The 12,412-nt window shown below is 37.0% G+C and overlaps 1 protein-coding gene across 1 annotated transcript in view; it reads right to left on the bottom strand.

The window, feature by feature from the left end:
* Positions 1-11,984, bottom strand: part of BLNK (B cell linker) — an 87,437-nt gene extending 75,453 nt beyond the window's left edge. The window contains exons 1-2 of the mRNA XM_041461603.1: positions 11,869-11,984; positions 9,985-10,047 (exon numbers count right to left, since the gene is read on the bottom strand). Coding sequence (XP_041317537.1) covers positions 9,985-10,047; positions 11,869-11,976 — 171 coding nt within the window. The 5' untranslated portion in view covers positions 11,977-11,984. The remainder of the gene's footprint in view (positions 1-9,984; positions 10,048-11,868) is intronic.
* Between the last annotated feature and the right edge of the window lie 428 nt (positions 11,985-12,412).

Raw genomic sequence — 12,412 nt, 5'->3', positions numbered from 1 at the left:
AAAAACCTCCTATGACCTAATTGTTGAGTTCCTCAGTTTTATATATTTCTGAATTTATTCATGAGCACAGTAACAAAAGTCCTTCAAGACCCAACAGAAAATGTAGCTCTCCACTGTAAAGTTCAAGAATACTTAATTGGACAGGGAAAAGGAAGAAACGATAACACCATAAATAATGCATGGTACAGTTCTAAAAAACACTGAAATTTTGTCAGGAGAGGACTTTCTGTTTGGAAAGTGTATATATGACCAAATAAACCCCAGGCTTTGGGGATGATACTATTACAGAATTTATTTGCCCTTTTTTCTTGCTGTCTCTTCAAAACTTGGGGCTGTGTTTGTACAGATGCATTTCAGATACTCTGATGTAACCTGAATCAAAAACATTCAGGTAAAAGAGTGAGGTTTTGAGGTTGGTTTGTTTTTTTGTTCCAGTGAAGAGTCTCTTTCACTTACAGTGTAATGCTGGTGCATACAGACATTTCTCTTATCTGCTTTTTACATACTATGGGGCCCAGACTCTATAGAACACAAATGAAATGTTGCATTTTCCCCTTCACAGGAAACTAGGGGTTAAGGGCAAACATCAGCATTTGCCTTGAATAGTTCTGAGTGGGTAAAATAGGTCATCAGCTATAAATAGATAACATATGTTTGTAGTCTAATGTCTGTATTTTTTTTTAACCAAAAAATTGTACGACTTGTTCATTTGTATCTCATCCTACATTCAGATGGTTAAGCACCCTGCCTACTCATATTATGCTGATTAGATGTTCTAGATGTCTAATGGGACATTTAAGTAAGTTTGATAGAAAATCAAGTTTTTACTCTATCAGGGTCATACCATGAGAAATGAACCCCATGGCATTTGTAAGGTTTTAATAATTCTCTGTCTTATGCTTTTCAAGGGCTCTGTTGCAATGAGTGCAGATAATAACACCTTTTAAAAGTGTAAATTGCATTCAAGTAGCAGGGGACAAAATAGTTTAACTGTTAAGGGAAAAAACCCAGCTACACAGGAGCACTGGAAGAAATAAATAGAAAAGCAAAGAAACAAAAATCTTCTCTAGCAAATTGAAAGAATATTAATAAACAATTTAAAATATATTTTGTAGGAATTTTGTGCCTATCTGCTTATTAATGTGAAGTCAAATGCTGCAGGTAATAGTGCCTAGAAAAAAATCAAATACCTTACAAATAGAAGCTGTGTTTCTGCATTTGACACACTAATGTGAATTTTGAATAGAATTTACTCTTCAGTATTCCAGAGGCCTAAAATACATGAAATGATTGAAATTCTTATTCTTCTAAGCACTGGTTTTGTAGGGCCTCTGGGAATTCTAAATTCTTTCCAACATGCCTCTTCCTGAGCACCAGTATGTGATGTGGTTTCCCAGCAGTCCAACCCAAACTCCAAGCCAGATTCCCTAATGGTAAGGTCTGTGCTTATGCATGAAATTGGCACTGGGAAAACTCATGAAAGATCTCTGCAATTGCATTTGTGTGTGTTTTGTTTTTATTTTTTAATGTGGGCAAATTCCATGAGTTTTTAGATATGGAAAGATTGATAAATATTTAATAGTGTCTTTTGAGCCTTTCTAGGGATGGCTGGAAGCTTTTGCTCTTAGCAGTATGCTGAAAACTGACAGGTTGTGCAAGACCTGCTGATCATTTTAAATTAGAGACAATATTACATTGGAATTCAGAAGTCACTACATTAGTAGCAACCTATAGGCTTGGTGTTCCTGTTGTGTTTGCTTTTTTCCCCCTTCCCCTTATCATCATGCTTATTCAGAGCAGATGTCATCCTGTAAAAAACCCAAGATGGCTTCATTTTACTAAGGGAAACTCCCTGACTGTTGGTAACTTCCTCAATGCTTCTAGTTTCTATAACTTTGCATTGCAGACTTCATGAACTTTCATTTTAGGTGCCTTAAGCTTTTTAATACAGCCATAATAGCTCAGTCAGCATTAGCAAAATGTGTTCAGGTTATTGTGGGTTATATCTAAATCTTAGGCTACAAGGGTGTCTAAGTGAAAATCTACCAACAGAACTGTCCTGGTGTAATCATCCTCACTTAACACCCCTGTGGATGTCCTGTGGGGACAAGAGTGTACTTGTTTTGCCTTCATTCATGTCACTTTACAATGAGTAGCTTTGTAGTTGCAGTATCCAGACAGGTTTCAACAAAAGGGTATTCCTTTCTCTGCTTTTTAAATTTTTTTAAAAATGAAAGTTCCTTTAATTTTTTCCAATAATTTCTAGTCACTTTTCATTTCTACACTTAGGACTCCAGTTAGTTCTTTGATTAGGAATAGCAGCTTGAAATGTATCTCCTTGGAAATTTATCTCATTTTGGCACTAACATCACCCACTGCCTCAAATTAAATGTTAATATTCGAGGCTTTTCCAGGTTCCCTCTGTTTGTAATGGAAACTTAGACTAAAGTCAGCTGTACATAATGCAATCCTGTTCTTACATAGAAGGCTGATTAATTTCTCCCTTTCTGAAGTTGGTAGAAACAGACAACTTTAAAACTTCAGACTCTCTCCAGCCTATTCCCAAGGAGTCCCTTCTCCCTGCTATATCGTTTGGTTCTCACAGGGTTTTCTTGTTTTCCATGGAATTGTACATGTGTTCACCTTTCCAAACCAGCAGAGCCCTGAGAGTTGGCCCTTTCTTGGAAAAACTCCTCTACAACGTCAATTTTTGACTTTGTTCATGCTTTCTCATGAGAATTGCTAATATTCAGCTGGCTTTAGTCTTCACTGCAGAAAAGTGTATTTTGCCAGAAGCCTTTGGAAATATCTCTCAGGTTAAGAGCACTGTGGTGCCCCTGTCCACCCACCACTTCAAGGATGAAATAAATAATAGAGAATGAGGAATTTTTTAGCTTTGTATTGGAAACAGATAATGTGAAAGCAGAAGGACTAAATTCTGATTAGGCATGCTAGAAGATTTCTGAAATGGTTAGCAGCTGGTATTTAACAATGGGGGAGTGATTATAGCTTCTGGCTCGATTTTTAAATGTTACTAATGATTTTGGGCATTGGTATTGTGAAGCAACTTGTGTGCATTGTAAAAATCTCCTGATCTTTCATGAAGGAAAAAGTACAAAAGCAACCAAAATGAAGATCCTTCTAACCACAAATTCTCAAAAGAAGGGGTGCAGTTTTATAACTAGGATACTTGAACAAAACAGAAACAGGAGGAAATCAAAAATTAGAAAGCCCAAGGCTCTGTGGAGTTTTCCTGTTTTTTAGTGAAGGGCTTACAAATTCCATGTTGGAAACTATGACACGCTGTCTTAATTTCCACAACTTCTCACATTCTTTTTCATGTTCCCTGAACTTGAAAGGTACACAAAACTTAACATTTAAAATTATCATCAAACTTTAAGAACAAAGAATTCTGTGTCAAAAGACATTCCTTTAATCCATATTTAATGTAATTATGACTATCATGACATTTAAAATTCAATTGAATTGTTGTGTGCTGGAGCTTAAAGACTGGAAAGCAGGCAAGCGCTTTGCATCCTTTGCAACTACTGCATAACAAACAAAAAAAATATGTACAAATAATTTCTGGCAGCAGCATTTGGAATATGAATAGAAATACTCTTCTCTCACAGAAAAAAAATTAAGGGGCCACTCCTGCAATAAATACTTTTGCATGGGCTCAGGATTTTTTACTGCAGGATTTCACTGCTGGGTTATGACATTAGACAGTTTTATTAAGTTGCTTTTGAGATATTTGAAAATACTTGGCAGGAAAATAACTCAAAATGATTGGATAAAATTCAGTTTCTAAGCTAACTATCATGGGAATCCAGTGATAATGATGTTTGACTTTGTATCTCATTCTAATGATTTCTTTTAAGTGTTTTATTTGCTAATATACATATATGTTTAACTAATAAATTGCTAGCTAAAATAATGTGTTTTTCTGTGCCAAGAATGATGTGTATTTTCACAGTGCCCTAGATTTCAGAAATTATATCTATGTTCAGTAATCCAGCTTCATATTTATTTTCCCTTTTTTTTTTTTTTTTGAGAATAAGGATAAATATGGAAAATCTGCTTTTACTTTACAATTGTCTTATGCTTTGATGATGCATGAATGTGTAGTACCCTTGTACCTTACGACCTGGTTGAAAATGATTGATAAGCAGCAGAGGTGCTTAGCTGTAAAATATTTCTTTTAGCCCATGACTCTTTAAGGTGGCTCTTTGCTTCTAGTTACATGACAAGTTAAACAACATTTGTCTTCTTTCTAAGACATGTTCTTATAATTTTCTTCTTCTTGAAATGACTGAGTAACTGATTCTGCTTTCAGAAACAGTTTCCTATTTGGTTAGAAACGGGAAGAAACAGAACCAAAGCCTTCTGGACTTGGCAGCTGCTGCTGTTCAGGGGACCCAGGGAGCTGTTCTTACCTGGTCCTTTGCTCTGCCCCCCACTGCATCCCTGCATCGGGGGCAAAGCTTGCACTGCTCTACTCTTTGTTATGTTTTCTGTCTTCTCTTTTAATGCTTTGAGTCTGTCTCCCTGGAGAAGGAACTATTTTCAGTTTCTTCCTGCCCTGAAAACTTTCATTTTAAACAGCTTTATTTTAACTGCGTTTTCAAAGTCTGTGAAGTACTTGCTAAAGGGATAGGTGCTATGATCGCTTCTCTTTGCACAAGAGAGACCTGGCTCTTAAGGTGCCCAGCTCCTACTACTATCTACTCTTCATTGAGAAAGTGAGCACAGCCTGTAGAAATACTTGGAAATTAAGGTCTTTCTGAAAAAATTCTTTTGATATCTGAGCCACTTCTGCTGCCTCTGACAGGAAACCTTTACATCTGTGAAGAATGGAAATGAGGCAAGCCTGAAGGAGTGTAAATCCATGAGCCATGTCAGTAGGAGAAATTTCAATCCATGACCAATAGAACCTAATTAAGGAGCAAAGGGAAGGAGGCCCTGGCTAAAAGAGGAGCAGAAACAAAGCACTAGGTTTTGGAAGGCACTGAAGGCAAGGAGGTTTAAAGGGGAGTGGGTGAAGAGGGGCTCAGTGAAATGCAAAGGGGGAGGGTGGCAGATGGTTGATAAATAGGAGAAAGCAACATCAGAAGAGCAAAAATTGTGTAAAAAATGCAACTAAATTAATGTAGTTACACAACCTAATTTAATTTTGTAGCTGAAGATGTGTGTTTTTGTAGCATCAATTTTCTGTGTTGAGCAATCCCTTTTTTGCCATGGTAACCTTGTGCGCTTACCAAAGGCAGGACAAACAATGCCTACATCACTTCTACTTCCAAAACAATTGGGTATGCCAAAACATTAATATTAAAGTTTTGTGTCATTGTAAAAAGCTTATTTTATGGCTTTCTGAGATATGCAGTATATTATTAAACCCTGGATGTGCACTTGGGGCATTAAGGTGTCAACAGCCAGCCCATGGGTGAGACTCAACAGTACCTGCATCTGGGATCATGCTTCTCTGACCTTACCTAAGCTTTCTATCCTTGCTTGACACCCAGGGAAAACACTGCAAGACTTTTGGCTCTTTCCCAGAAGAATTAGCTTATAAGAATGTACTTAGTAAGTCTTCAATTTCTTTCATTTATATAGGACCTAGAAAATAATTTTTCTCTCTCTGGAAACTCAAGGCATTCATGGTCTGAATTTTATTTGTAAAACTAAGTATACAGGGGTGGAAGTCAGATTAATCTGAACAGAACCTGATGCTGGTCATCTTTTTTCCAAGCAGATATTCAAGCCACCTAAACCAATTTTCATGTCTTTCCATCTATTCCCATATACCATGTTGTGAAAATATCACTCCCATCATTGGGAAATACTTTTTGCTAAAACTGGGGAAGGTGGGAAATTTCAAATAGCAGCAGAGGAGCTCTAGGTGTGGTGTGTTTGGTTGTTGTGGTCACTATTGCAAGCAGATGTGGTTCGTGTGCTTTCCTGTCTGCTGCTTCTGCATTGCAGGGATGGGAGGGAGCACCCAAGTGAGACCAGCGTTGCTTTTTCTGGACAAGAGCTGCTTTTTCTCAGTAGCAATGCTGACAGAAATGGATGTCAAAGGACAGGCTCGGTGAGTTGAACCTGACAAGCTCTGGCAGTGTTTTGCACTGGCAGGGAGTCAGGAATCTCCCACAGGAAGACATAGGTTCCATTTTTTAAATATTATTCAAAAATCCCCAGTAGAGTATTTGTGAATAACATGGCTCTGGTTTTCTCCAGGGCATTCCTATTCCAGCCATGCAATTCAAAACACATTTTGAAAGAGCAAGAAAGAGGAGAAATACATGAAAGTGGTTTAGAATCAATGCCTGACCATTTTTGCTATGTTTAGATTTCTTTTAGTAAAATTCTATATACAAATCTAATAAGAAAGTCTCCTATTTTCTGTTCTGAAGTTCAAGTAAAACTTCCCTGTTTTTATATCTTTTTCAATCTGTCACTGGGAATTCAAAGCAGAATTTTAAAAAAACATCAAACAAGCAACCTACACTTAGAGGGAACTGAAAAGCCAGGAGCACAGTGTAGCAAGTTCAGACATTAAAAAGCAACAGAGAATATAATATGCTCTGTGCAATGCAGCTGTGGCTTAATGCTGATTTGCACATTAGGTCTAGATTAGCATCACTCAGATGTGACCTGCATATTGAGCAACTATCACAAGTATGGTACTATTGATGAAAAATGAAACTGCATGGTACACTTCAGATCTAATATACCAACCTTTTGTGTTTTTAGATTCTACAAAAGTGTAAAAGAAGACCTATTACTTCTAAATTTTTATGAAATGCATGTAATTTAGTTTCCTATAAAAGTTCAGTTGGATGCTCAGTATGTTTATAAACCAGAATATTATATTACCATAAAAATGATTGGTTTTTAGCCACTCAAAGGCAAGACATATTCAAAGAAATGACCATATAAATGTTGATTATTTCAATCCTGAAGGCAGTCAAATCAATTTAAGGTGTTGTGGCCAACTTATAACAGATTTTGTGGCTATAATGCCTGCATGACTTTGAACACTCTAAAGTTCAAAAAGACCTTACTATTGATAAATGTTTGATTCACTTTCAAATAAAATGCAATTTGCATTTGACATGAAAGATTTTGTGCACGATGGCTCCCTAAGTCGTTTTGTGTTAGTTCAGTGGCAAGCTTTCGGATAATTACCTTCTGCAGCATTTTCCCAACATTTGACAATATTCCTCTTTGGAAAAATTAAAAAGATGAGTGTCCTCACTGGAAAACCAGGAAATAAAGACACATCTGGTGGGTTGGTGTTTATATCTTTGATAAAAGTGCAGTGTGCTGGCTGCAGATCTTTCTTTCCAGGAAAGCTTCCCTCCAGTGCTGCCCAGAAGTGGGCTGGCACCACCTCTGGGTTTTGGCATATCTCACTGGCACAAACCCCCTGTACTGCATGTGCTTAGGGGTCAGTGCCAGAGCAGGGGTTTGGGGCAGGCTGGAGGAGTCACATTGTGAGAAGAAGGGCTTGGCTGGGAATTGTGTAGGCTGGGATGGACTGGTGTTGGGGTGGCTCCCCTTGGGGTGCCCTCCCTGACTTCACAGGGGGTGCCTTCTGCAGCTGGGATGGAAGATAATCTTTCAGCTGATGCAAAGGTAAAACAGCAACTTGGGCCTCTCTGAACATGCAGTGGGGGAAGCTCACGGTGTTCTCATGTCAGATACCACAGTGCTTCTTTCTTCTTTATCTGCCAGGCTAAAAGGAATTTTCGTTTTTCCAGTGATTCATAACAGATCTCATAGGAAAACTAGATCTGTATCTAAATATTCATCTAACTTTTGCTAGACACACAAACACTGCACATGCATTGTGAGAGCTCCATGTGTGCACAAGGTCTCTATGCACACACAGCAGCAAACTTGTATTTGCTTTTTTAAAATTATTATGCAAATAATAATTTGACAGTGACAGGTATACCTGTCACTTCTAGGCTTGTTCAAGTGTTTTGTCTTAAGGGTTTTGGGCTTAGTTTTTTTTGGTTCATTGCTGTGTAGTGATAGATGGTCAGCTTTTCTCTAGTGATTCTAAGCTCAATGTGTAAAGGTGATATTGAGCTTCTGTTTAGTCTTTGCAGACAGGAGTAGAAGGAAATCATATTCATCTTATAACTGAAGGATAAACTGAAGGATAAACTGAAGTGCAAACCCTCAGGTTCTTTCAAAGGACAGTTAACAGGCACATAACAGCTTCAGGATTTTTGGGATTTTTTAATTCTGAACATCTCTACACAGAACAGTAGATGCAGTTAGGGAATCATGCTATATGTCATGTAGAAAAACTCAGATTTTCTGAATGGAAATGTCCAACATATGGTTACTGCATTGTATAATGCTAAGGTAGCTCTACTAAGGCTGTGCTTTCTAAAACACACCTTGTAGCAGATAAGGAACATTTAATTTCTGGCATAGTACAGATTTCTCATATATTGGGCTAGGAACTTGAAATAAAAAACTTGGCTGCTGATTTAATTACTTTTAAGTTGATATGTGTGTTAGCTTGTACATAGGAGAACAGCATATTGCAATTACTTGAATAAGGCTGTTAATGATAGAAAAAGATAGGTATTTGAATTTATTTTTAGTATAGTCATAATTAATACTGTTTCAAGCATGCAGATTTATCATGTTGACAATGCTACTGAACAATTCAATTAAAGAATATATAAAATTTGTTGGAAAGTTTCTACCAGTGTGTGACACCTGTCTCAGTTTTTCTATAATGACAAAAAAAAGTATGTTGCTCATTGTGTCACACGTATAATGCCATGTTTTCTGCAGTGCAAAATAACCTTTAAAGGTATTTTGATGATACTACATAGTTTGGAGAACATTCTAGCAAATGCTTTTCGTTTTAATTATACTACTTTTCTATCGTAGACTGTCACCAAAGGTCATCTATTGTTCTCCTTGCTTTTTTCACTTGTGTTTTGAATAGGTTACCACTAACATCTGAAATTACTTCTCAGTCCACTGCTACTCTACAGCTTTATTTGCACAGCCACAGGAAGCTACTACATCCACCCTTAGCTTTAACTTCACTGCCTCTCATCCAGTGATGGAGAGTGCAGCACCTTTAAGGATCCAGTTTGTAATGGGTCAACGGGACAGGCATCAGAGTGTACTTGACAGCTTTGTCAGCCCTACTACATTGCTGTGAGCTGTTGGTAAAACCAGTTTTACTCTGTGGCCATGGAGCACCTGCAGTCTCATGAATCATGTTGCAGCACAGAAACTCTTGTTAGAATAAACAGCAGGTAAAACACCTGATGCACCCAGGAAACAGTTCTGTTAAGCAATGAATTGCCACACAAACATATTATCTCTGAAGTGCAATGACAATTTTCCCTTTAAAATAGATTTTAAGGAACTTTTACTTCAGTAGCTACACAAATGGTGTTATTGGTCGAGGAATTGCTGCAATTCAAGGAGTTCCTTTAGACTTCTCTCCTGATTAGTTGCAATCAATTAAACATGCTCATCAAAAAATTCTGCAGAGGTCAGGAAAGGGCATTATCAGATTTTTCGGGCATTGTTTCTTTAAATTTTACTATAAAATTTATGTACAATTCTATGCTGGTAAATGTTCTTAATCATGCAAATTTTATGAAAAAGCTTTTACATAAATGGTGGCTTTAAAATATCTATATTGTTAAAAGCCCCCACCACCTCCTCATATTTCATGAGGTGTCCCCTGCCACACCTGTGTGCTGGGCTGATTATATCTGCCCTTTCTCTGGAGCAGGGGAAGGCTGACTGGGATTTCTTTTGTGTAGGGGGATTCCTCGAGTCAGAGGTGTAAATCAACCCACTAAAATGGAAAATCAAAGCAATTGATGAAGTGTGTATAAAGAAGGAAACATTCCACATTATTTCCTGGCACTGTAAGGAGTACAATCCTCAAACTGAAATACACCTGAGAGCTCTTATGGAATATTTGCTTACCAAGAAATGAGATCCATTCATGCACAGTTTTTCGACAACCACAGCAGATTCAGGCATTCCAAACTGAGGTGAGAAAAAAGGCAAGATTATTACAATAGTGTGAAACTTGGCATTTGTAAACAAACTAATTAATATTTCCATGCTCAAATACTCAGGGTTGAGGAAATTGTTATACTACTTGACAAGGATAATTAGAAAAAGAATATTGAGTAACTAATGATTAGGCAGTGACGTTCACATAAGAGATAAGACACAGTATTACCTCTTTCTTAGAAGAAAGATTACAGGGGATAAGGGCTAATGAAATTGTGAATGGAGTAGACAAGAAGAAATTTGGAAGCAGCAAATATCATATAAGTGGAGCAAGGAGCCCAACAGAAATACTCTGGATTGCTGTGGGATAAGAAGCTAGAATTAGAAACAGGTTAAAAGGTAACCTGAGGCAAAAGTTCAGCAGTAGCCATGTCATCATCCCACATGGCTGTTTACCAACCTCTTTTTGCTCTGCTTGACTTTGGCACCAGCTATTTGGGCTGTGTCTTGCACTTACCATGATGATGGACATTGCTGGAAAGAATTCAGGTTCAGAAACAGGATTTTTTTTCTGTAACTCGGTTGTGGTAATCGTGTTTTTTAACAAAGTTGATGTTGATTATAAATTAAAATTAAACCAGAATATCCAGAAGTATTACATCTTGAAATAGAACTAACTACTGAATAGTAGTTTGGAAAAAGCCTGACACATCGGATTTCCTATTAAAAAGTGGAAAAGAATGGATCAGGGCTGAAGATGTCCTGAAAATCTCATGGCGTGTTAGATGACTTAGTGTGGCTTTTAAAAAAAATTAACTATTATGCATGAAAAGTGGCAAGAAAATTTAGGAATCAAACAGGAACTCCTGTGGGAAGACTTTATAGCATTATTATTTGTCTTGAAAAAGATTGTATGCTCCTTTAGCTGAAGCGGATGAGACACCTTAATGGCCATGAATTCTCACTGTTGGTGTAAAGATGGTACTGGAAAAGATTGGTGCTCTTACAGTTAGAATTAGAATAAACACAAGAAAAAAAAGTCCTATATGCAAAATTACATAGAATAACTTGCAGAAAAACAAAAGAGATATAAAATGAGATTATGCATCCAATTTCAGGAATGGCCTTTAGAAGTTACAGGTAGAACTCTAAAACCTGAGTAATAGTATTCAGTAAGTTAAAAGGAAAAATGTGATTTAAAAAGGCTGTATCATGGAGGATATATTTTATATATCTGAGAGGAGATCAATAAGATACTAAAAGATGTCTGAAATGAGCTTGGAATACTTTGTGCAATTCTGGTTATTTTAGATATACTAGAAAGGACCTTGCAGAACAAAGAAATATACAAGCCAACAAAGGAATGGCTCAAACCCCCTCCAAAAGTTCAAGTACATTAAACAACATCTAGCAACTACTGTTTGTATATATGCATTGAGAACAAAACATGACCAGTAGATTCTTATTGACATGCTGTAAATATAAAAGCTATATTCAAATATAAAACTAGACATACTTTCTCTGAAATTATTGTTTTTTTCCCCAGCAGGAAATAAATTCAGGCATGAAATACCTTTTCCCTTATAAGCAACATTCCTGTGAGAAAATATTTTTTGTATGGTTTGTAATGCTGGAGATCTCAGTGTCTACCATGAATTAGATTTCTATAGAAAACAGGAGAGTACCAAAAACCTCATATTAATGAGTGGTGACGAAACTATTTTTAGCACTTTTAAATATTTGTGCTAGATGTAAGATAAGACATCTGGTTTTCAAGGATAAGTCCAGTAAGTGTTTCTGCTAGCTGAATATAGACTGAACTCTCTAAAGTCTTACATATAGATTCAGTACCTGTCTTAAGAGATCTGCAACTTGAAAAGCTGTCCAGTTCTCAAACTCCTCTTGAGATGGTAGTTTTGTGGTCATGCTTCTATGCAGGGAGAAAGACTTGATCTGCATGAGTAATACTGAACTCTTGCTCTACTGTTTTTTACTGATGTAGAAATCAGAGGAGGAAGTAGTTTTTGCAACTTTTTTCCTGTTCGGTCACTTAAAGTGAACGCCTGTAAAGGGTGATTTAGGAAGTACCAATGTTCTTGTGTGAGTGATTCCAGTATAAGGAAACTGGTTGTTATATCAAAATGTGCACATACCTGTCATTACTGAAAAAGTTAGTGTCTCATCTGCTATCCTTAAAATTTTCCTGCATGTATTTTTACTGTTAGAGTGACTGACAGGTCAGTTGTTGCCAGTGAATACCTTTTTGCTATTTTCTCACTTGGCAGAACACTGAGTCTGGCAAAACTCCATTCCCAGAGTTTCAGAAATAAGATTGAAACTCTTACTTAAATTTGGCCTGCTTAGAAAAACCTTAGAGGTGCTTGGCTGGCATATT

Source organism: Pyrgilauda ruficollis, unplaced genomic scaffold, assembly GCF_017590135.1.
Source record: "Pyrgilauda ruficollis isolate IOZ18807 unplaced genomic scaffold, ASM1759013v1 scaffold15, whole genome shotgun sequence".
Taxonomy (NCBI): domain Eukaryota; kingdom Metazoa; phylum Chordata; class Aves; order Passeriformes; family Passeridae; genus Pyrgilauda; species Pyrgilauda ruficollis.
Note: the sequence above shows the minus strand (reverse complement) of the source record. Positions and strands in the feature narration are given on the sequence as shown.